Source organism: Parambassis ranga, chromosome 14 (assembly GCF_900634625.1).
Source record: "Parambassis ranga chromosome 14, fParRan2.1, whole genome shotgun sequence".
In the NCBI taxonomy this organism is placed as follows: Eukaryota; Metazoa; Chordata; class Actinopteri; family Ambassidae; genus Parambassis; species Parambassis ranga.
The window spans coordinates 10,221,981-10,247,749 of record NC_041034.1 but is presented as its reverse complement, the minus strand read 5'-3'; the positions used below and the strand labels follow the sequence as shown (position 1 = coordinate 10,247,749).

Sequence of the window (25,769 nt, the reverse complement as noted above, 5' to 3'; positions counted from 1 at the left end):
GAGGTGTAGGTGGCATGATAGAAATAAAGAATGAGGGAAAGGGGGGTGTGAGAGATTGAGCAAGAGAGAGCAAACACGCTCATCAGAAGAATCAGTCAGGTGAAAGAGACAATCCCTCACTCTTTATTTACTCATGCTATTTCCAGGGCACATCCCATGAGGCGTTCTCTTTAAATATTTAATGAAGAGTGAGCCCCTCGTTCACTCCGTATTTGTAAGGTCCTCGGGTTCAAGTCTGAGGCACTGCTAAATCTTCTGCCTGATCACACGGAAAAGATGAACACTTTATTGAAAGTAGCAGCAAAAAATGTATTTTATAATGTCGAAATTTGACCCTGTGTAGATGTTAGAATGGACGATGGAGAGGCAGCAGTGTGAGGGAAGCCACCCTAAAGGGATTAAGATGTGTCTCAGTCAGGAGTCAGTGGTTTATAATTTTATGAACCTCCTTCCGCTGACATCTATTATTGAAGGAGATGGTTTGCAGGGGCCAAGGCCTTTCACAGTCCTGATGATTTTTCTGCACTGTAATAGGTGTTTTTGGAAAATGATGGCGGAAAAAAAAATGCTGTCAGAGCCCTGTAATTCAGAGAAGTTAGGGAAACAGCTGTTGAGGTGTAGGTGCTCACCGCAATCCTGTTTTTAACATTCTTACCTTGTCTGTCATTAAAAGATCCACTGTCACCTGGTTTTTCAGGGCTGTTGACACAGAAAGTCGGCAGGTTGTGGATTTTTTTCTGTTGGTTTAGCTTGAGCTGACTTGGATTTGAGGTTGCGGCCCTTATCGTCCTGGATTACGGATGCATAACTCTCAGAATGTTTTCTCTAGTAGAAAATTGTTCATGCCGAGAGCTGATAAGGAACTGAATCAGTGTGATACTAGAGACCTGCTGTTACTGGAGCTGAAGCGGGACAGCTTCCATCTTTGAACAATTATTTGACAGAGAGAGAGTGTTTGAACAAGCCATAAAGCCATAATACGACTTCAAAGTGTGTTTGAGGCTATTTCTGTAGTCAGCATGAAACATCACATGAAGGTTTTTTTTAATCTTAAAATGCAAATAGTTTCATAAATATTATTTTTTTAAATTCTTGACAAGGACAAATTTCCTTGACGTAGAAGTAATACTTTAGCTTTCACCTTCCTTTAAGTTGGAGGATTGTTAAAATTTCCATCATGCGCCGTTTCACATTGACTTAGTGTGACCCTTTGCTTTAACACTCAGAGGACACTGGCCTTCATTTGCATTCTGTAATTAATTATATCAAAACTTTTTTGTTTGCTTGTCATACTGACTTTGTGTTTGTCCTTTTTTTAGATTTTTAGGTGATAGGATTTTATTATATTTGTGCAACTTTAGTGTGTACTTTTGTGTTCAATGACAGGACGAATAAACTAAAATTGCTTCTCTGTTATAGCCGATATCGATGACCTGAACATCTGCTATGTGCTGAGGAATGAAGAAAATGCTACATCAGACGTCTTCCATTTCTCTGTTGAGGATAACGGTAAGATTTCACTTTTCTTTATGTTTGCGTTTACTCATCTCTCTGGGTCTGTTGTCCTCCTCCTTCTCCTCCTCCTCATTCAGACCTAGGTGCTAATGTTCAGGTTTATTCTGCGTTGTAAATGCCGACATGGACAGCTGTACACACCACAAATACATAATTATTATTACACATAAATAATATTTTCTAGTCTGCACAGCAGATCAGCATCTACAGGAGTATATTCCTTTCATTTGTACGGATGAGAGTAGAGGCTTTCTAGAGGTTTTCTACACACAGCCTGTCTTAGAATTAAACATCTGTTTAGGATTCCTGCCTCGAGCATATACGAACACATACGGGGTGCAGAAAATGTTGCTGTACTCACAACACTTCAACACTTGATTGTGATGGACTTACAAATTAGCTGTCAACCATGATGTTCAGGCTCATAGAGGAATTTATTTTCCATAGCAGTTTTTTAAAAACAGATCAATGAATATATTTTGATTTGATATATGATTGATTCAGATTTGTTGACAAAAATGAGCTGCCATTCAGAGAAGCAGCTCAGAATATCAGTTCTGACAAATCTGCTCAGGCCAGCAGAGGTCTTCTGTCTCTAACAGATGATGTTACGTCGTATTAAACTTACCAGTAGATGGATAAGATGTCCAGGTTTACATCAAAGATGCCCAGATTAATCTGCATAATTTTCACAGTTCAGTGCATGAATGAAACTACCTGTGTAATTTGTAAATGTGTCTGCAGGATGTGTCAGGTTGTATTAGTGTGTGTTTTGCCTTGATGTCTTAGGGCTTATTTGTCAGCGCAAAGAAGAAGATTAACAACACACATTTGTCTATACAAAGTATAGGTCTCATAAGTAAAATAATAATACTTTCATTTTCTGTGTAACATCATCCACAAATTTGCCTTCCTCTCTATTTTTGTTAGGGCCAACTTTACATGCATAATAACTGTCATTTGCGCTCTGAATTATGCACATGAAATTAACACTTACAAATCAGTACATTTTGTTCTATATGTATGCATGAATTTAGCATCTTTTTATGAAGGCAGCAGCTAATTAAGCAATCAGCAGTTTGCAGTTTCTTGTAGGAAATCTGTGTGAGTGAGTAAGAGCATAAGACATAGATGTTTATGAGATCAGCAGAGCCAGGAGAGAAGTCCCAAGTGTTATAATACTGAAGAGACATGTTCATTAAAGAGTCAAGTCTCATACTGAGAAAATCATCTGAGTAGAACAAAACATATAAACAGTTTCAGAAATACATAAACATTAAGGAAAATGTCACACTAAAGAAGAAATGCAGAAATCAAGTATAAAGGTGGACTGCTAACATTCTGTTTGAAGCATTTTCTTATTTCCTAACAATTTATGTCACATAGCAAACAATTTGAACACATTCCTGCATCCTAATCTGTGTTAAGTTCTAAATGTGTGTTCACTGACTCCTGTGTTTGTCTAAATGGCCAGTAAGTGCCACACCACCACACCAAAGTGGTGTTATTTGTATGTAGATTTCTTTGGATCAGACTCCATGTTTAGTGATGACACGTGACCAGACACCCAGTTTTACAGCAGCCCTTGAACACACCATGCATTAGTGGATCCGAAAACTCTGCGCATCGAACATGCTGTTTGTATTGTTGACAATTGCGACCATAATTATGCACAATTCCAGACCTTTAATTTACATTTAGGGACATCATGTGACACACATTTGGACATTTTTTTTTCCCCTTATGCAACCAAAGCTTTCATAAAACCTTGTTTGTTTACTGCAGTTTGACCTCAAAGCCACTGCTCTCAGTTTTGTTCTAAAACAGTCAGATAATGGGTTTATAGGTGTAATTGTTTCTGCTTCACCTTTTAAATTAATTCACTTACCTTTTGTCTTCTATTACTCAGATACAAATACGGGTTAATTAGATTTTCTCACCAAAAGCTGTATGGTTTCATATGTGCACCTTGTTGTGAGAAACGCTGTGTGAAAATGACTTTCACACACTTGTTGAAGCGTATACCGTATGCCCCCATTGTATCAGAGCGTTGTCTTATGCTCACATCATGTTTTTCAAGGTTGTTCTGTATATCACAGGGCAATAGGTCACACTAGGATGTAAGAGTCCTGATCAGATTCTCTCCTGCATTTACATACTGTATTAACCACCAAAGTCCAACAATTAAATGTGCTCTGCAGATTACACAAAAAGCGAACCGTGTAGCGCACTCTTTCTGTCTCAAACAGGAACTAATGTCTTTATGAATTACCTCCAGACTTTTTCATACTGTGGTTCTTATGCACTTAAAAGAAAATGCTAATGCGTGAAAGAATAACAGTTCCTTTATGCACATGAAAGGAGAAACATTGACAAATTGATTGTCCGTGGTCCTGTTAAGTTCTTAGATTTTTTTCCCTTTTCTCTGCTCCTGGCAACATTCTGGATTGACTAAAAAAAGGCCAGAGGCTTTAAAAAGAAACTCTGCTTAAAGTACATGAGTTTATTTTTTCAATCCATAACTTCGGATCCACTTTTACTGGATGTAGAATTTGTAAAGGAAAGACAAAAAATATTTAAGAACATTTCAGACACTCTACCATGTCTGCTGACAAAAAAAAATCCCCCAAATCAGTTTTTCCATGTCTACATGTCTCTATCTAACAGGAAGTCATCATTATGGTCTTGTAATACCTGAATGTACATGTAAGCAGGTATTCTTATATCCAATAAAGACATGTTAAGACACTAATCCACATGTGTGCCGGCACACACTCACGCTGACAAACCCACACATGCATGCAGAGCAGAGAACAGAGGGGTAGCCGCAGGCTAAGGGGCGGTCAGGCCTCCAGCACAAAGACGTGTTTGATATTTAAGAGCTCAGGCAGCATTGTGGGTAATGAGAGCCCTGGGCGTACGAGCCAGGCAGAGCTCTGAGGCAGCCACTGGTAATTATGTGGCCCTATTACAGGCTCATCTACACGGGAAGAGAGGCAAGAGGAACCTTCTGTCACAGGTTAAGATCAGATAGAATCCCAAGAAGTTATTACCTGTAATGGGTTGGAACACAGTTTGTTTCCCAGGCTTCTGTCTTTGGCTGTTGGATGTTCAGGCAGCAGCAGAAAATGACACAAATTACCATAAAGCAAAAATATAAAGGTCACAAAAACATTTACAATACAAGACATTAACACCGGGGTGTCATTATAAGTTTGTTTTCCAAATGTTTTTTTTTAGATGAAGTGATAATAATGATTTGTGAAATGTCAGATGCGAGATGCAGCAGGAAAAACGTAAACACAGGTGCTGAGTGCTTATTTTATTAGATGGTGCATCAGAAAAATGCAATAAGAAAAGAGCATGTTAAAGATCATGGACGCACATCTGTCTCCCACTGAAGACCTTTACAACATACAGGGAACTGTACAGTAAAGGGAACACATTTGATTTCTACCAGCAAAACAAGAACTTTGACACATGCATATGTATAACAGATACGTCTGAAAATGCTGTTGAATTTTTTATTCTCTTCTCACCATAAATTCACCTGCACCGTGTAAATATTTCAGTACAGAAAGAAAGCCATGAATGTGTGTGTAAGGATAAGTGAGAAAAATATGCTCCTGATGCTGTTTTCTTCCCCCACCGCGTGTTTCTTCTCTCACTGCAAATGAGATTGATTGTTACAATAGAAACCTTTCTTCCCCCCCCTCCCCCTTCTACTCACAGGCAGCCCAGACATACCACTGTTTTATCTAAACTTATATTGACGATATATCCACTTAAAATACCTCTCGCTGCTTCTATATCCTCATTTAATCCATATTTCACCACACACAATACACATGCGTTTGCTGCCCTCCACGCATTTGTCTTGATCATAACAAAACACTTTGTGTGCAACTCCTTCCTCTTTCTGGTGTTAGAAGACTAATTATCACTATATATACTGCAAGGGCACCACTTCTTTATCATCAGTTTTGCTTGTTCGTGATTGGATCTGTTGTACCGCTGTGACTCTTTTCTCATCACTTCAAACGGCCGAAATCACCACCAACACTTAAGATGAAATGACCTCCTTGAATTGCCCTCAACGCTGTTAAATGACAAGTGTCACAAATTATTTATGTACATACAGATTTATCTTTTTAATGGATGAAAGAAATTGGGACTGAAAAAGGAATGTGTCCTAATAACCTTTAAAGTCACTAGTGGAATGACTCAGACCGTGCTTGTTTCCCAAAACTTTCATTTAAAGTGGAAGCATTTTTTTGTGGGTGCTTCCTTGACAGTCCTCTTTTCATATATATCTCAGCAGCTTTACAAGTTTAAATGGATGTGAAAGCACCAGAAAAACAAACAATTACAGGTTTAAACTGGCTGTAACCATGGTCACAAATGGACCAGGTTAATCCCCTGACCCCCTTTTTTTGTTGTTAAAGCAATGTGAACTGATCAGGGCAGAATTGCAAGGTAGACATCAGCATGCAGCACACAAATACAAACACACACACATTAGCACGTCCCCCTGGCTTTAGGAGAGGATTCTCTTTATCTGTCTGCATTCAGGAGTTTACTGTCACTCACTTCTCCCAGGGCCCGGCTCTCCTGTCTTTATCCTCTTCATCTCCCCCGTCAGTCTTAGATCTTTCTTCAGTGTGTTTTATTCATTTTCAGTTCTTTAGCCCCACTCAGCATCTGTACTTTAGTGTTATTTCTGCCTGACTCTCTGCCTCTTGGGGTACAGTCTTAATATTTTTGACTTCCTGTCTAATTTCAAAGTACGCTGTGGTTCGTTGTGACTCTTTGTCATCAGGATTCAGTTTTATATGTCACAAAATGTCCCCGTCCGTTCCTGCTGCCTGTCCCCGCCTACTGTATATGTCTGCCGGCGTGCTAATGGGTGTCTCTGTTGCAGGATTACAGCACATGTTGCTCAATATGTAAATATACTCAGAAATACACAGTAAATCTTTACATTTTGCACATAAAGTGGTGACCACATTAAGTTTAGACTATATAAAACACATTAAATATGCTTTTCTTTTTTTACTTTTAGTTATTAGCTGTTTTTACCATCTAATTTTCATCGTCCTTACTCCTTCTTATAGCTTATAACTGTATATAAAAGTGCAGCTCTCTCATAAAATCTCATTCTCTGTTTAACTGCCTCTGCATATATCGCACTTATCATCTCAATTTTTCAGTTTTTTAATGGATCTTTAATTTATATTTAAATCATTTAAGCATTAAAGTGCATTTTTTTTAGCTCACACTGCAGTGTATAAAATTACACAGCGCTTAGGAGCTGTTTTGGGATTTGTATTCTAATAAAAACTATACATCTGAAAGTAAATATCGAGGCAGTGACTGAAGTAAAAATGTTTGAAAATAGTTTTTAAGGAGTGTGAGGAGATGCTGGTGGGAACGGAGAGCATAGGAAAAATGTGGGAAAGAGAAATCTGTAGCTGTAGTTTATCACATGCATGCTCAGGCACAGTTTGCTCTCAGGAGTGTAACTGTCCTGAGATACGTTAAACTCGTCCCTCTGTTAAATATTATATTGGAGGCATGGGGAGACTTGTGCTGTTGTGGCAGGAGCTGTATACGTGCTGGAGTTCTGTCTCTGTGCTGAGCTCTGTTGGGTGCTTCGCCATAGATTGCAGTATACAGTAATACATGGCACGCATCCATTAGATTTAAAGTGAGTAATGTAACACCTTCATTTTTCTTCACATTTTTATTCTCCACAGCATCAGGTTAGAGTGGAAAACTGTGAATATTTATTAATGCCATATAATATATTATCTTCTGTTACTTACACCATCGGTTCAGACACACACACAGAGCTGCAGAACTGCAGACGCATGCAAACACCTCAAGGAAGCTGCCAGATCTTTGTCCCCAAGCCTTCTCCCCTTAAGCTTTGCCCAGGGTCGTATACGGCTGTCTTTGTAGACATCAGTGGAAACCTCACATTTATTAAGTGCATTACGAGAACATCAAAGCAGCAAGGGCTCTAGGTGTCGGTTTCTTGTGGTTTCATGTGCAAGGTCGCTTAAGGTGTTCCTGCAGCACAGCTGTGCCTAATGGCTATTTAATGTAGGGAGGAAACAACACATTATTCCACCACACTGCAACTTTTTTTATCTTGTGTGTGGGTGGATGTGGGGTAATGTACTGTATGTACAACTCACTTCCTTTGTTGCCCATGGGAACATATTGAGTCACACTTTCTGATATAACATCAGACTTCTTTTTGTTTTTTTTTGGTGTGCTGTGCTGGCTTGTTTTGTGAACAATCAATCACACACAGCCATGTTTGTGTGTAATTGTCATATAGTCAAACTGTACTTGGTCCTTATTACACACTGAATTCAGATTGCCTTTAAATCCAGCAGCACTTGTCATTGCCCAGGGCTAGGAATATCTGGTCAGCTTGCTAATAACGTTCACCTCAGGAGATTTCCACTATCATGCTGATTGCCTGGAGCAAAGTGTAAATGCAGTCTGATACATATGTACAGCACAGAAACTGCATTATGGTGATGTTAAAAGACCTGTCAGGATAACTGGCTTTACATCTGCTTATTGCCTGGCCACACACACACACACACACACACATAGCTAGACACAGCTTGGAGAAGACAGAAACAGCTGAGCAAAGAAGAGCCCATCATCGTCTTTATGATCCTCTTTGCCACCAGTTGCATGCTTGCTAAGCCTCTCATTACAGTGACTGCCTCACATCTGTCAGGATAAACCAAAAGATTCTGAACGTCCTGAGGGGGCGGCGGATATTTGTATTTTGTCAACCGTCAAAATTTATGTAGAGTGGCACTCCTGTCAGAAGGATTGTGTGTGGGCTCCTGTACTGTAATGTAACCAGTAGATGATTTCAGCAGAGCTTCATGTGGTTTGTGAAAAGAAGCGTGTTGCCAACTGAATAAATAGTGAGAGAGTGAGAGTCATCATTTTCCTCCTATAGCCCGATGTTTCTCTCCACAGTGAGAGGGAACATTGCATTTGTTGACATATAGGTTTTTCTTTGCCATTTGTACCAGGAGTTGGGGACTTGTATACAAAAGAGTATAGAAAGCAGATAGAGCTGTAGCAGCGAAGGAAAGGCCACACTGCCAGCAGCGGAATAGATGTTCCGCTCAGCAGACAGCACTGTCTCACTTTGAAAAATGTTCTTTGATTAAGACTGTGACATGTTGGATGCAAACACACACACATACACAATGAAACTTAATGACTCCCAGCACAAGTGATTAGTGTCCCATTTATTTTGAATTTTTAAAAATATTTACATGTATTTATTTAAGAGTCTAAATGTCACTTCACGTTCATTGTTGAAGCTGATACTAAAAGCAGTAATAATCTTCCAGCGCGCAGAGACGTGAGCTCACATACACAACCGCACTCGTGTTCACACTTGCCTCACACATCCCCAAAACCTGTGAATGATAAATTCCACAAGGAAATAAAATGCAGCATTCAGCATTAAATAGGTTCTCAAATGCTGTGTAAAATGTCAAGTGTACTCTCCTCTGTTAGTGATACATAAGCCTGCAATAACAGCAGAGCAGCAAATACCAGCAGACTGGTTTAAATCAGGCCTGATGTCCATAAGCAGAATACTGTAGCTGTACACTTGTATTTTTAGTTAAGGCATGTCATGTCCTGCCATCTGGTGGACTTTTAATTCATTCATAAGTTTTAAATGGTTACAGCATCTCTCATCTGTGGCCTGTCTATCTCCCTGTTGATGGTCCATTTGCAAAGTACATGTGGAAGAAAACTCTAGAACCATAGCATGTTTTTATGCATATTTGTTGCACTGCCAGATATTGCAGATTCTTTTCCTTAAACTCTTCAGAAGGCTTGGCAGGCTTGTAGACTCCAATCATAACTTTGCAAAATCCAAAATTACTTGCAACTTCAGTTTGACTTTAACACTAAGATCTCTTGACTTTACACTGCCTCAAGTGTTAGGACTTGAAAAACTCACAGACGCTGCTCTCTACAGCACATTAAAGAACAAAGCAGATACTCGGGCTTATGTAAAGATAGCAGCGCCTGTTTCGATGCACTGTAATGAAGGTTATAGGGATGTATATTTTTCATGGTAGACCAAAGTGTGTCTCTCAAGGCTAATCAAAAAGAATTTAAGGAAGTTTAAGAAGCACTTTAACTTTTATTGAATCTACACTGAAGGCCATTATTTCATTTTAAAATGTAGTTTTCAGGGAACTTATTACAGCTTGCAATGTTGGTATTTCTGTTTTGTTTTTTATTTTGGCTTTGTGTCTCTGATGGCTCTGGGGGCATCGATCTTTGTCTCCTGACTTCTGTTTCTCGTATCCGGGTGGTGTTCACACACTAGCTAGAAACTGGAGAAATAGTAATGGAGTTGTTGAGAAACGGCCACTTAGCAGGGTGAAGTAGAGGGTACACTATGTTAATTGTCTAAAACCTACCACAACAGCTTTGCTTAACATATTTGCTTTGACACGTCTGCTTGCTTCCTGCTTGCCTGCTGACAGAATAACATGGTAATTTACATTTAAGTAATAATAATAATAGAAAAAGTACATTGTACACACAAAAAATATGCTGTGAGTTACAAGGACATCATATTTTACTTAGAAACCAAAGAAGAAACTTTAACACATAATTTCTCAGGATAATTTAATATCATATTATATGAGACAACCTTTAAAATACATATATATATATATATTTTAAAGGTTGTCTCATATAATATGATATTAAATATATATATATATATATATATATATATGTGTGTGTGTGTGTTATGTCTGGTTTTGGTGTCATTATATACAGTAAAATTGTTTTACTGTGTATTAAGGTTACATTCCTGTTGCTGCTAAAGAAGTAATCCCATCTGATGGGACAGTCAAACTCCATCCTTCATCACAAGCCAACATCAGAACTGCAGCATGCAGGCATCAAAAGTTGCTTTTTTCAGATTTCTCACAGTGGCCTGATCCTTGGTTTTTGTTGTCCAGAAACTATGATCCCTAATTGGTTAAAAAAAAGAAGCACTTGTGCTGAATTTTAGTGAAGAAAACCTTTGAAAAGGGGTGCAAAGTGAATTTAACTCTATTGAGGATGATTTCAAAGCTGCTTTTTTGTATGGTCAGCACATGTGAGAGGTCTTTTATCCTTCCAAGAGGCTGGAGAAATGAGACAGTCTGAAGCCCACTGACTCAGATCTCTATTGTCTGTGCACAGCTACTCACCCCCAGTGAGAGGTCGCACAGGACTGATACACACAAACACACACAGACACACACACACACACATATACCCCAACTAAGATTTGAGGCAGCTTATGCTGCATTTACTTTCAGGCAGCTAGGATGAAAGTCAAGGTTGCGGGCTGCAGTTGAAGCTGGAATCACTGAGGTGTGTGCGATTTTATGTTTGCAAGTGAAGCCACATCTTGGCCTACAGGTTTTTATTGGGGATGCTAGAGTTGTCTCCTCACTTCAGCATGTTGCAGCTATGTACACCAACCTGGAAAGCACTGAAGTTTCACCTCTGGTACATTTTAGACACATGTTAGCAAAACCATGCTAAAGCTTAAAGCAATGCAACTGAATTCCTGACGAAAATTGTTCTTGGACTACCCGGTGTTTGGATGTTGTCATTAATACTTGTGGTTGGAGCAGTGTATAAAGTATATTGTTTTTTCACACGCTTGCTTACACGTGTTCATACATGCAATGCAGTGAAAATTCAAAAGTCCAGAGGCTACAGACAGTAATCTGCAGCTGTAGGACATCTTAAAGCATACGACAGAGAGTTTATCACTTACTAATCCAGCATCAACAAGGCTACATTTTCATCAGTGTTTCATCCCTTTTTCCTCTCTGAGCTCCCGCCAATGAGTCTAAGCTGGTCTGATATCCACTCTTGTTCAGGCTTTCTATTCTTTGTTTCCTCAAACTACATCCTCTTTGGTTTCTTTGAAGTCCACTCAGAGAATAACAAGCCTCACTCCTCTATCCTAGAGTTATAGGTGCTGGCTAACTCCAGTTTCAAGCAGCTGTATACCTGAACATGTGGTGTAAAACACACAGTACTGATAGGCACAGTGGCCCTTCTCAGGTGATGGAGGGGAGACCATTCACACTGTTATGAGTGAATTTGCTATTGAAATGATTTTTTAAGCATTATTTCAAGGGAATAAAAATAATATCACCTTAAGACAGAACTGAACCTGAATGTCCACTTACAGGTGTCATTTCCACATGTTGTTGCTGTGCCACCTTTTTCCACTCTGGTGCTGCCCTGCTGCTGTTTTGTCTTATGTAATGACAGAGGTGAAGTGCTATGATTTTCTGTGCTCTCGACAGCCATTCAGCTTCAGCCTTTAAGATGCATAAATGACTTGAAGGAACAAAAAGCTTTGGAATTGTGCTCAATAGAGCTAAATGAGATTTCCTTTCTAACAGCCTACACATAGCATTTCCACAAACAGTCATCCACCTCTGCGCCTTGGTCTGCCAGCGGAACATACACTCAGACATTTATTGTAGCACTTACAGGAGTGCCACACAGAGTTAGGCATTGTTCATTAGTACACAAAAGAAGAAAAAAAAGAAAAGATCCCTCCTCCACTTTTACAATGTTTTCTCTTCTCTTCCATTCATTGTTGCAGAGCTCCGTCCTTTTCACACAAGAGTAGGTGGTCAAAGTAGCCACACAAAGCAGCATCCTTCCTGTCTGCTTGTGCAAGTGGCAGCTATTAGCCCAGCGCTAACACGATCATTTACTCTGCAAACGCTTCCTTAACAACACTGATTGGCTGGTATGCTTCAATTCTCAGGATGATAGAGAAGAAAATAATAAAGCTAAAGTATGGAAAAATGGAATTTAATTATTTAGCACATCAAAAGATTGACCCTTAGACAGGGGGGAGGTATGAGATTATATGGTTTATTTTTATGAATCTGTAAATGTTCTACAGAACATTTTCACTGCACATTGAAAATAATTAAAACACTTCTTCTTCATTACAGTTTTGCAGTAATTGTCCCCTCAGGTCACAGAGTTCGTTTTCGTTTCCTTTGCTGTTCTACAGAACAGCGAACATAGTATTTGGTGCTTAAATCAGAGAAACAAGCGTTTAGCTACATAAATACTCTACTGATGCTAATTGACTTTAAATGAAACATTGCAAACATATTAAGTACACGTGTTTGCTATGAGCAATAACATATTTAATGTTCTTATATATACTTTGGTTTCTAGGTGGGAACAAGCTTAAAGGACAGCAGTTCCGTTTGGACTGGGCCTGGATCTCTCTGGAGAGAGAGTACTACGTGGTGGATGAGGAGGGCAAGTTCCTGGAAGTGGTTCTCACACGGAGAGGGTACCTGGGAGAGACGTCTTTCATCAGTGAGTCTGTTTGTATCTTTCCCTTTCTGGCAGCAATATCACTGCCACATGGATGACAACATATTGTGTAAACAGACATGGCACCTAGATAAAAAATGTCATAAATTCTTTGGGGGAAATCAGTCAGGCTTTTTCTCACAGAATGGCCACCCTTAAATGAAATGTAATAAATCTGGTTGGTCTTTTGATGTTTTCCATCACATAGAATTCAATTTGATCATCAAAAATATTGAGCTGAAAAAACTGAGCTCATGTTATGGCACTTGTAGTGTTGATAAAGGACCAGCATAGGCTTAACCATCAATCTCAGGGCTGCCCAAGTTAATTCTATATAATTCTATATATATATATATATATATATATATATATATATATATATATATATATATATATATAATTATTATGTTTATTTTGTGTTTGGCAAGTTTTACATTTTTTGTGAACATGAGCACTTACTGTAGGTCAAAGCAATGAGCTTCACAGAGATTGTATAACATTTGCCTCCTAGCCTTGATCCTGATCATTCCTCTGTGTAGCATTCTTTTGACTTTGATTACTTTACATTGTTCTTTTAAAATGGCAAGCTTTTCAGAGCACCCAGAAAGCATCACCAAATTCCTATAAAGCCTAGGAAATAACACAACAAGCTTTTTTACTCTCTTACTTGTACATTGATAAACCAAGCAGACGCCAACAGTTGAAGCCAAAAAGCAATTGCTACATTTCCTTTCAACACACACTCTAACCAGATTATCCTGAGGCAAAACAAGTTTGTTTGGCCTTGAGCTAATTTAGAGTTTACAAAAAAGGCATTTCTGTTATGAATGTGGGGACACGCGATGGGCTCGCTTAGGTCAGTGTGATGCAGAGATGTAACTCTTGGTTTGCCAGCATGGGCAGGAATACAAAGTCAGCCGATCTTATGTTGATTTCTCTGTGAGAATTTTTTATTCGTTGATGTTCAAAGTTCAATTGTATTTGTTCGAGATAATCAAAAAGACATGAAATAAACATCAAACCAAATGCAGGTCACAAAGCTGTAAACATACATTGCACTGACCAATGTGACGAAATCTGGAGAGGAAACAGGTGAGGTTGCAGGTGAGGTTACTGATAAAATAACACTGACATCATTAGTGTTGCATTAGCAGGATTGTCACCCTGTTACCTCCATATCTCTAAGTAAAGCTAAACTCTTTGAATGATGTGTTAATGTCCTTTAGACTTGGAGGTTACTAAAGGCTAAGACTCATTAAGCTCCCAGTCAGCTTTAAAAAAACATTAGAGACCCTCTCAAAACATCTGTATGTGACACGATCACACATTTCTGAAGCGTTGTTTTAAGTCCAGGAGGCACCGGCCGTCGCTGTGTTCTCAGCATCACGGCCCAAAACTCAATATAGAAAATACAGACAATGAGGTGGAGCATATGTGCATCTGAGGCAGGTGGCCAATCATAGAAGCAGAACACCGTCTGTCTGTCACTCAAAGTCCTAATATAATTCAAACAAGTGACAACATGTTTTCAAGAAGGGGACTATATGGGGATTAACTCACATTTAGAGGCAGGCTCTAGAAGCAGTGGTGTGAACTCCCATTGTCTTCATTTCTGTGCCCTGGAGGCTACTGCTTGGCTGCACCAAGCTCATTGTTTGTTTTTTACAGATTTGATGAGTGCTCCTAAACATAAATGCAAAAGAAGGAACACAATTTACCTTACGTGACCTAAAGTGCATGTGAAAACCTTCTCTTAGCTTTTGAGGAATATTAATCTGTGCTCATCACAGTAGTTCACGATGACACATTTGTCCCCCTTTTTAGAAGCCCTCTAATACGTGAATCATCGGGAAACTCAAAATAAAGCACCATGCTGCCTGCAACACTCATCTGGATACAGAACAGAGAGTGTTGCAGAGAACAAAGTCCTGTGTGTCGCTCAAATCTCAAACTCCAGCCAGACACACCGATATCAATGCCAGAGTTTTAATAAGCTGTTTGACCAGCAGATGGAGGTGATTTTGGTGCTGGAAAGAATAGCCCAGTGCATTTTTGTGCGCTTGTGTAAGACTGTCAGGATAAAGATGATGTTGTCCCTGTCCCTCTTAGCGCTGACTTTGTCATGCCTCAGCTCCTTTCCCTGCAGGAGACTCAGCAGCTGTAAGCAGCTTTTCCTCTCTCTCACCTCTCATCATCATACTGATCCCTGTTAATCATGGGGTCAGGTGTTAGCATCACAGAGCAGCAGTTTATGTAAGCCCCACCTGGGTGTGTGTTGGTATGTGTGTGTGTGTGTGTATGTTTGATTCCTCTTGGGAAGGTTTTGAGTGTATCTCCTCGGCACACATGAAAGCTTGCGTTCTGACTCTCATCTCTTTGCACAGTTGGTGTGTGAGCACCTGGTTATCTCTGACCACACACTCATAATACGCACTACTTTCAAGCCAGCTCTCTAAAAAGAACATCTAACAAGGTATGCTGACGTGCTGCTAAAATGCACCAGGGTGAAAGTCCTTTCCATGTAACAGCGTGTTTCGCTTAGGCGCTTTATGCATAAGTGAAGGAAGATTAAAGAAAATAAACATTCATTGTAGCCTTAAGAAACAAAGTGCATCTTTTTTTGCACAGCTCCAAATATATGTCACTATGACAACAACTCTAAAAGGTATTCATGCATATGCATGTCTGTATTTATGCCTCTGTATGTCCAGTGTGGGTGAGTTCACCTGCGGAAACAGTCTAATGGAACAAAACCATATTTTTTATCTGAATGGAAATTAACCTCTGTGTGTTGCCGGTTGCTAATATAGCTTGTTTGTTTTCTCTTAATGATTTTTCTCCATTAAGGATAAACTAAAATGGCCTCATTTTTTTTTTCTTGATGTTGTCCCTGATAAATACTTGATGGTGCTCGAGTAACAATGTGACTCCACTGTGCCACTGCCTTTGTACTTTCATTTCACAGTAAACAGACAAAACAAGAGGAACATGTTATGTTCAGTAACGATTTTATTAAGACAAAAGGGCTAACAAACTAAACAGATAAACCCCAGCGTTTTATTAGTATTAATAATAGTGATTTAAAAAACTAGGTTTTCAATTATGCATATAACATATGTGAATGTCCTTGGCAACAAGTGTGTAAAGTCTGCAGCACTTAGACATCCATTTTTATTTCTTGTCTGCCAGCTGGACTGCAGTCAGGTTGGATGACCAGACACTGCTACAGCATAGAAAGTATCCAACTTCCCAAAATGCATAATAACATACCCTTGCTAAAAACAAACTTTGTTAGCTCCTCTGTTGCTCTTCTTGGAGTATGTCAGCCATTAATGCGTTTACTGTTTCATTCATTGCCTACCTGCCTTTGTGACGATGGATTTAGAGACTGTTTAGCTCTCTGGGTGGCCTACTTTTGCTTCTCATGTTTGATTAAGGGCTACATTGACTCACTATCTCATTTTGTAGTAGTAACAGGTTTTACACAATAGCTGCATTATGCAAGTGGGTATAGTTGGTAAGAATCTCTTCAATGGAATGCATCTTTTTTCATCTTTGAATGTTTTCTTTAAATTAACAACTTTACTTTGTTCTACTTGGAAAGAAGTATGAAACTATCTGTTTTTGTGGTGTGCTAATAGAGGGCATCAGAAGCAGTTGAAAACAAAGCCTATGCAGCAGTAGCACAATGTGGTAATATATATAAAGCTACAAACCAGAAATACCTGATTAAAGCAGACAGTGTATATGCACATCAGTGGATTCTGTTAGATTAGGCAGGGTGTGTCAAGAAGAGAAAAAACAGACAGACAGACACCCAGCGTCTTTGCCAGAAGCTTGATGTTACTGTTGCAAAGGTTTGCTGATGAAAGCTGGTGTGGTGCCAGGCAACAGTGAAGGAGAGCTGCTGCACATGGTCCATCACAACAGGGCGTGCAGGTAGAGAGGATCAGTGAAGTAGGAACGCAGCAGAGATAAGATCAAGGTTCAAAGATGCCCCTGTGAAGCAGAGCTCAGGCAGCACCGGGCTGGACAAGAGCGTGCGGATTATAGATTGGATCCTTCTACCTTTCAAGCTGACTTTCTCACCTCTTATAACATTACACAGCTAATATATCAGCTCAGCTTCTTTGTGGGTGCTTGTCTTCTAGCGTATACTTGCTAATTGAGTTTTGTCACTGTTCTCTTTCTCGTGACACCTGTCCTGCTGACTTGTCAGCCCACTTAACTCATCCACCTTCCTTTGCTTTCATCTGCAGTATCCTCACTTCATGTCGCTGCAGAGAGGTCCTTTTGCTGAGTACCTGTTTTTACTCACAAAAGATCATCTCTGTTCTTCCTGCACCCACCATATAGCCTGTGTCTGTCTTATTATCTACCTTATTATCTACCTTCCTTTCCTCGGATTACTTGAATGCTTTGTTCAGTCACTCTTTGCTCCTGCTCTCTTTTTATATCCTGACTTACTGTATGTGTTGTTTACTAACTCTCTGTTTCCTTTCCTTTCCTTTCCTGTCCTTTCCTGTCCTTTCCTTTCCTTTCCTTTCCTTTCCTTTCCTTTCCTTTCCTTTCCTTTCCTTTCCTTTCCTTTCCTTTCCTTGCCTTGCCTTGCCTTGCCTTGCTGTAATAGGAATCCTATGGGACAACATGATGGGACTGAAATCTCATTCTTCTTTTTCCAAAGCTCACTTCTTGACTTATTTCTGCCTCTTCCTTTTTCTTCTGTGTCCTTGCTCTGAGAAATAAAGAGGGAGTATTGTTAACGAGCTGCACTTTTGCCAGGTTAAGGTACATATTATCTCCTGTGGGATGTATTCCAGTCTCATTTTTGGTTGCCAAGAAGAGATAATTGTGTCTCACTAGAAGAGAATAGAAATAGTTTTCTACAGATCCCTACCCCACCTCTGCTGCCTCAAGGTGAAATGAGCTTTACGCTATAATGAATAGCAATCATACATTTTTTGATGAATTGTATATTTTACATTGAGCCAAGTTGGTGCAGTATATTTGGCCCAATAGTGAAAGAGACTTCAAACAGAAGGAAGGAAAGTTTGCAGCTATAAAAAGAATGTGTGTGTGTTTGTGAGCATCTCTTTGTTTCTGTGGGTTTATGTGCGCAGTGGAAACACAAACACAAGGGATCGTAGCTCCGAGGAACAGTGACACAGAGATCAAAAATCCTCGGGAGAGTGTGTACCGTCCTCTGTCTGACCCCAGGAAAGGTGCATGGAGAGGCTCCACCCATCCACAATAAACGCTTCCTCACTCCTGTGTAAAAAGGTTGTGTTGCTTTTGTATGAGTTAATTATGAGGATAATCAGTCTTAATTCTGTGATCATTTTTAAACTCCAGGACCAAACCCAGCATAAATACTTCATTATGACTTCATATTGTAACAGACGCCGTTACTTCTTGTCAGAAGTGTCAATGTTTGTTCTTTGCTGTAAGTAGATTTCTAGCTCAGGGGTTGCACCCTGAACATAACATTTAGATTTATTCAGATAATATTAAAATAATGATGAATCAACTGATTTTATGAGGCGCATCTTGAATTACATTTGCTCTGTAAATACTGTTCCTGTTTGAAGTCAGAATGGATCATTTTTCTGTCTTTTTGTTTCTTGGTTAAATGATGGAACCCCTTTGTTTTGATTTAATTAGTGAATACCATTATCTTCCTTCTGTTATGCAGAGCAGACGGTCACGCTGAGCTTGCCACAGAACAACCAACATTAGCCTTTCTGCTAAGAGTTCTTACAAACATAAACTCACACACATGAGCCTGCTGCTCATGCTCTGCTAACCAGTAGATAGCAAATGAGCTGCTCGGCTACAGAACGTACAGAACATACCTGCAAATGTCTGTCCAGTTGCATGCTGGTCTTCCTCTTTAAAAACTTAAGGCTTCTAAAAACATGCTGGCTGTATAAACTTATTAATGATTCATTTCAGTTGCCTTTAAAGATATTCAATGATTCTATCCAAGCCAAAACTCCAGCACAACCTGTTAAAAAAATAGCTGCATCGGTTCACGGCACAAAACATTTTAGCTGCACAAAACAGGCTGTAAAATTCTGGGATGTCTAAATGTGTGCGATTTTTGTCTTTTGTATTAGCTTGTTTTACCAGCAGCTACTGACAAAGGCTGACAAAAAAAACGTGTCTGGAGGTTTGAAGAAATGCTGGGGGATCTGCTCACATATGACAAAACCTGACTTTAGTTGTCACTCACTGCTTACTTTCTTGCTCTTTTCTGTCAGTTTCTGTCAACAACATGCTTCATGGGATCTTTAATAACATCATAGGTCAGGTTAAAGCACTTAGGTGGAGTCCTGTCCAATAACAGCCACCAGAACATGTAGGCATCTCATGTTTGCTTTGTCTTTGAAATTACTACATCTGTTACTCTGGACCAAGATAACTATTACACATTAAACTGTGAGAGTGGGCTGCATGAGAAGAGACTTGAACTATGATGAAAAGAAAAAAGAAATATAATATTGTAGACCTGCCACCTAGGAGGCAGTCAGACCTTTGTCTTGATATGCCTGACCATTACTATGGGCAATAAAGATTTATATGCTCTAGCAGTATACAAACCTCTCCTTATACTCCCCATGTTGAGGACAAGCTGGACTATGACTACATTTCAACTTGTGCTATTTGTCCTGCTACCAACCAGCTTTCATCAACATACCCTCCAGTAATCCCAAGAAACATGACCTAGGTTAAACTAGGATGTTATCCTGACTGAACATCTATTAGTCATGTCTAAGATTTCCCAGAAAGTCTTTCAACGGCCCTCACACAAGTCGATTTTTTTTATGTAGTATTAGTTCAGCTGCACTGAGCACTAGCAGCATCTTTGGCTTTTGCTGCAGAGGAAAAGGGAGAGTGAAGGGGTTTGGTGTGCCAGGTTGGTTGGCTGACAAAAAAAAAGAAAAGAAAAGCAGGATGTTCATTTTAATGTATTGCTGGACAGGTTTTATTTTCTAAAATGCAACACAGCTGCAAAATAAAACCCAGAAATACAAGGCTTAAAACCAAAATCGTTCCTGACACTCACATGTGTTTGTAAGAAGAATATCACTGCATATATTTGTATTCATGCATGTGTATTTATTTCCAGCTTAATTTTTGTACGTAATATTCACCTGTCAGATCCGACTGTGCGTATGATCCACGGTAATGTATCCAGTCTCGTCTGTGCGTGTTTGTCACCTTCTTTTCTCTCTCTGTTTGTGCAGAGTGTCTGGAAAAGGAAAAACAAATCTGTTTTATGTACAGGCACACACGTCAGCCTGACAAGGCCTGTTCTCATGGGAATCTGTGAATGTAGACAAAGAAACATGAACATTATATTTCCAAATGTAATAAATAATTTTAAGTCTTACGCCACCTAGGCTCCTTCATTTGTGTTTAATGTGAAGCCCGGTGATATTACTTAGCTCTCCATCTTTGAAGAAGGTGTATCGGTGAGCATGAATGTTAGATAGATTACTGTGAAGTGGGTTCATATGAAAGACCTGTTATAAATGAAATAAGAGACATTTGAAAGTAAAAGGATGATGTACACACACACACACACACATACCTAACCCTTGGGAACTATGGTAGCTAATCCATCTCAGTAAAGTAGAATATGCTTATTTAAACGCTTCAGTCACAAATTCATTTCACACATTCCTGAGGCTCTGTTAGTGATCAGTGAAGAAAAATAGACACAACACTCTTTTTCTCACCACTCCCTGAACAACATTAAAGGGTGTGAATATCTAATCTGTTTTTCATCTGTCTCTCTCTCCTGCCTGTCACCCTTTCATGGTCATTTTCTTTGTTTTGTCTCCACTTTTTTCTCTCTGTTTTTTTTTAAACTGACTCTTTTTGTCTCCTTCACTTCTTTTATGTCCGTCTGTATCTCACAGGCATCGGCACCCAGGACGGTACTGCAAAGAAGGATGAGGACTTCAAGGGGAAGTCACAGAGGCAGATCCAGTTCAACCCAGGACAGACTAAAGCTACCTGGCGGGTTCGCATCCTGACCGACGGAAAGTACGAGCAGGCGGAGACCTTCCAGGTTTTGCTGTCAGAACCAGTGATGGCAGTGATGGAGTTTCCCCTCACAGCAACAGTTGAGATCCTGGATCCCAATGACGGTCAGTGCAGCTCATACCTGATTATGTTGTTGTGGTATCATGATCAAATGCAAACACATATACAACACTGATGTTTCCAATGCACACACACATACAAACACACACACAATCCCAACCTTCACTCAAGTATTAAATTGGTACTGAAACACCTTAATGTAAACACAATACATGTACAGTCTGCTCTCTGGCAAGAAGGAGAAAGACTTTGACATGATAGGTGACATGTACCTAAAGACATGGTAATTAGAATACAGCTAGAGTGTTAAAATCAGTAGTTTATTCACTCTGGTGGATAAAACATAAAAATCATTGTCTTCGTTGTAACAAAGATCTCGTTTTCAGTGGATGTCTGACTTTCTCCAGATCACTTGCCTCGTCGTGTGGTTATGTTCATGTGTATGATGGTCAATAGTCATTGGAGTGAGAGCTCTTACCATCCATGCAAAATCTTTGATCAATGCTGAAGGCCATGTCAGCAAACTAGACAGAAAGCTGCATGGCTGTGGGTGACAGAGAGGACAGTGCAGCCGGACTGATAGGGTTCAGAGTCTGACGATGAGGATGAAGAGTGAAGGTGTCATCTTATAATGCTCCTCAATCATGATGCTGGTACACTGTTAGCATCACTCGAATGAGTGAACTAGTTAGCTGCTAGCTTACTCTGTCCAAAACTGAGGCTCATGTAGCTTGCAGTCAGGTAGTTTTATACATGGTAAAATGAAGAGCCTCTGTTTTATGTACACATTCAAACACTGTTTATGTGTGTAACATGACCTTTGGTTGCTTTGTTCTGTCTCTGTAGATATAAATAGAATAACAGTGATGTGAATGCAGTCAGCTGTGACAATCTTGACATTTTATATTGAATGTTTTATAGGGTCCATTGTAGTAAGCAGGGGCTGATTGCTGCATTCAATCACTTAAAATGCACTTCAATGTGTAAGTAATCCAAGTAATATGTTACTCAGATTGAGTAATGTAATGGAAAACATTACAAATTACGTTTTAGGACATGTAATCTCCATTTGGTAACTGAATACATTTTAGAACTATCCTTTCCAACACTGCTCATTGGTCTGTGTTTTTCAACACTCGCCGGAAGCACTGAACACTATGTTTACTTCATAAAACCAGATGATACAAAAAACAGGCACAGACACAAAGACACACTTTCTGCCCTAAATCTTTCATTTTCCCTTCCCTGGTTCCTTCCGTCTTTCCCTGCAAATTGAAATGTTAATGGAATATTGAGTAGTGCAACCAACTGTCTGCTCTGCTCCATCAAGACTAGATTTACTCCTCAGCGGCTTTTACATTCAGTTTTTGTATGCATTACCCCCCTCCCCCACCCCAGTGCAACTTTTAAGTAATTATAGATGTGCAACAAAGATGGAAACACTGAGTCCTCTATTATACTGACGTACAAATGCTCCCATCTCTCTCTCACTCTCTCTTCCAGTATCACTCCTCTTGCCACTTTTTCCCTCCACAATCTATCCTCCCCTGTGGGTTAATTATGGTGCGCGTGTGGAGGGCAGGGGATGGTTTGTTTTCTATCATCTCCAGGGAACGTCTAATGTGACAGAGATGTGCCACTCTGTACTCTAATGGGTCAGTGAAGCTTAAGCTATGCCTGTGGCATTAGCTGTACTCCAGCTTCTTTCTCTAATGATGAAAACTGGCTTTGTCTGGTCTTCTGGTTAGCCGGGAGATCCCCGCCCCCCTAGAGGACATGTCAGCTTGGCTAATATCAGCTTTAAAAGAGGAGAGAGAATTGCTAAGCTTTGACTAAAAGTGTTCCAAACTTAAGGAGAGCATAACAAGTGAGGAATATGTTCTAACGTCACAGACTGCCTCTGTTTGTCTGTACAAATGCCGGCAGCTATTCTCTGCTGTTTTATTCTACTTTTACTTATGTGATGCTCGCTTTCTATCAACCTTCTGTATTAGACTGCTTCTGCTTTGATTAACACCAAGGAGTAGTCTTATCCTGTTGTGCGTTTGCCTGTGGTTTACCCTCCTCCAAAACTTTATGACTTTCTTTCATATATATATAATCCATGCACACAGTGCTGACTAAAGATGAAGGCAGCTGCTTGCTGTTTGACTCTATGCTGCAAGCAGCAGCATCCTGCCACTCCTGGTGATATCTTTCTTGCTCCTGCGGTAAGGGGGCTATACATCATTAAAGCTGATGTATCCCGCCAAGGTCATTTCATTAAATGATAAACACGAGTCCTCTCTCTTATACATTCTTTTAAATCTGGACCCACTTGTAGTGTTAGGTTGCACATTTGCTTTGAACCTTGACTTGACATTTGGCATCTTAAAGTTACATTTTGACACATAAATAGCATCACAAGCTGGTAATAAAGTGTCCAGCTATCACAACACAACAAGACAATAGCTACACAAAAATATATATCCCTGCATCATGGAATATTCATGAAAATATCAATAATAGAGACGTTGTTGTTATAGGCATGGAAGCCTACAGAGTTTTGTTTTTGTTTGTTTTTTTGGTGAGACAACAGCATGATGAGGTGCAAGCATTCGCTACTGTAACGCTCAATGATGGGTGTGTGTGTGTGTTTTTTTTTCATCATTATGAATGTTTTAAAATGACTGTGTGTTTTCCTCCAGCAGGTGAACTTGACCCACTTGGCTAAAAATTTATTTGCTTTGCTAAACCTTAGGTGGATTTAGAGGCTGTGAGGAGGGTGAGGGTGAAATGTGAAAGCACTGTGAGGAGACGAAGTGTATGTGTGGGCAAAGGGAGAGAGAGAAGAAAATTCGGGTGTAGCACTGCCTCTGTGTGTGTGTGTGTGTGTGGAATAGTTAAGCAGTGGACCCCCAGTCTCCTGCTATGAGTCGCTGTACCACCCTCCAGGGAGAGACAGATTGTGGGCAGCAACAGAAAGGAGAAATTCTGGAGAGAAAGGGGAGAAGACGGAGAGAAGAAAGTGATTTAGTGAGAGTTATCGTAAGAGAGTAGAAATGTTTGACCTCCTGCTGTGGGTAAGATTGTCTTATGTTGATGACTTCATCTCAGAGATACAGGTGTTGATCTCTTTTTCTCGAAATGTGTCTCTGCTGATTTTTCACACTCTATCGCTTTACCATTTTAATTGAAGTATTTGTTGCAAAAAGCAATCCACAAGTGTTTTTCAGTTCGTTTGGTCTCTCTCAGAGAGACCCGCAAGTAGATCTGGGATGAGCTGAAACTTAGTCCACTCCGTTTCATAGTATTTTTATTGGTCCCAGTGCGTCTGTGGAAAATAGCTCCAACATTTATTGTTTCTATAATGCCAGTAAGTTCTTTGCTTTGATCGATGGCACTCTCACTGGCTTTAAGTCGCTCTCTCAATCACGAACTGCTGTCAGAGTGCAGTGGAGAGAGAATAAGAGAGATGGCTGACCCCTCTGAGTAAAGAGGAGTCGATGTGTGAAACCGCCAGCTGATTCACTCTGCGGGATGGACTCCGACGCCTGCATGTGTAATTGTGTGCGACACATGGGGGGAGTACGAAAGAGTTCCGGAGGGGGTCTCTTTGAAGCGCACCTCCAGTTGCAATAAACCCCCAAAAAAACTGTGATGGAGGGTTATTTTTGAGTATGAATAAGCACACTGCAAGACCACCACTTCAAATAGATAAAAACAAAAACAAAACAAAAAAAGAAGGCTCACTAATGCAGAGCCACAACAAAAGCCTGTATGAGTGCTTGATGGCCAAATGTGCTGCAGATTTTTTTTCTGCAGATTGTTATGCATAATATTACCCTTTTCTGACTTCCTCTGCTCTGCTTCTCTCTTTCATCCAAACAGAGTCGACTGTATTCTTCCCTGAACAGATCCACTCGGTAGAGGAAGATGTTGGAGAGCTTTTCATCCCTGTGCACCGCAGTGGAGACATCAGTGAGGAGCTCATGGTGGTCTGCTACACACAGCAGGGTATGGACTAGTGTTGTCTTCACCTCATCTAACCTCTTTAACTCTCAGTGTACCCTCAGTGCCTTGCTGACTTATGACTAATATATTATAAATAGCATAATATATTATAAATGTTTAATTAAAAGGGTTTATTTTGCTCTCCATGTTGTTTTACTCTAATGTTGATGTGTGTATGTGTAGGTGTCAGGTTCATCTGTTGTTGCTGCCACTGCTGTTTGACAATCTGGTTAAATCACAGTCACCTCATGGGAAGAGGTGCAGATCACACAACATAAGGATTTTCACATATGGCTCAGCATGTAGCCCACTTATAGAATACGGCCTGCTATTGGTCAAGTGTTTTTTTTTTTTAATTCAAATGTCAATATACTCTGCACAACTGTCTTTACTACTGTGGAGCTGAGTTAAAAGCTGGAAGGGACATCTTAAGACCTTAAAAGAATGTAAAACATTAGTCTGAAGAGCCTTAACGTGCCACTAAATCTCAAATTAAGGGTGGTCTCCTCTTTTTTAAAACAAATTGATATAAGCTTCTATACAAGATCATTTGAGATTTTAGCTTTCATGTCTGCTTAGAGTCTTTCTTCCAAACATACCTGGTGGATAGGCATCCTCAGACACACACAGTCCACACTGACACACACTTCTTTCTGTTCTCAAACTATGGGGAAATCTTCTCTGCATGTAAGGATTTGTTTTAAAGACACACATTT

The 25,769-nt window shown here is 39.8% G+C and overlaps 1 protein-coding gene across 2 annotated transcripts in view; it reads left to right on the top strand.

Moving 5' to 3' along the window:
* The window catches only part of LOC114446361 (FRAS1-related extracellular matrix protein 2-like), a 48,850-nt gene that overhangs the window by 5,965 nt on the left and 17,116 nt on the right, over positions 1 to 25,769 (top strand). For both annotated transcript variants that reach the window (XM_028421927.1, XM_028421928.1), the window contains exons 2-5: positions 1,420 to 1,509; positions 12,805 to 12,951; positions 20,874 to 21,104; positions 24,931 to 25,056. In XM_028421927.1, coding sequence (XP_028277728.1) covers positions 1,420 to 1,509; positions 12,805 to 12,951; positions 20,874 to 21,104; positions 24,931 to 25,056 — 594 coding nt within the window. The remainder of the gene's footprint in view (positions 1 to 1,419; positions 1,510 to 12,804; positions 12,952 to 20,873; positions 21,105 to 24,930; positions 25,057 to 25,769) is intronic.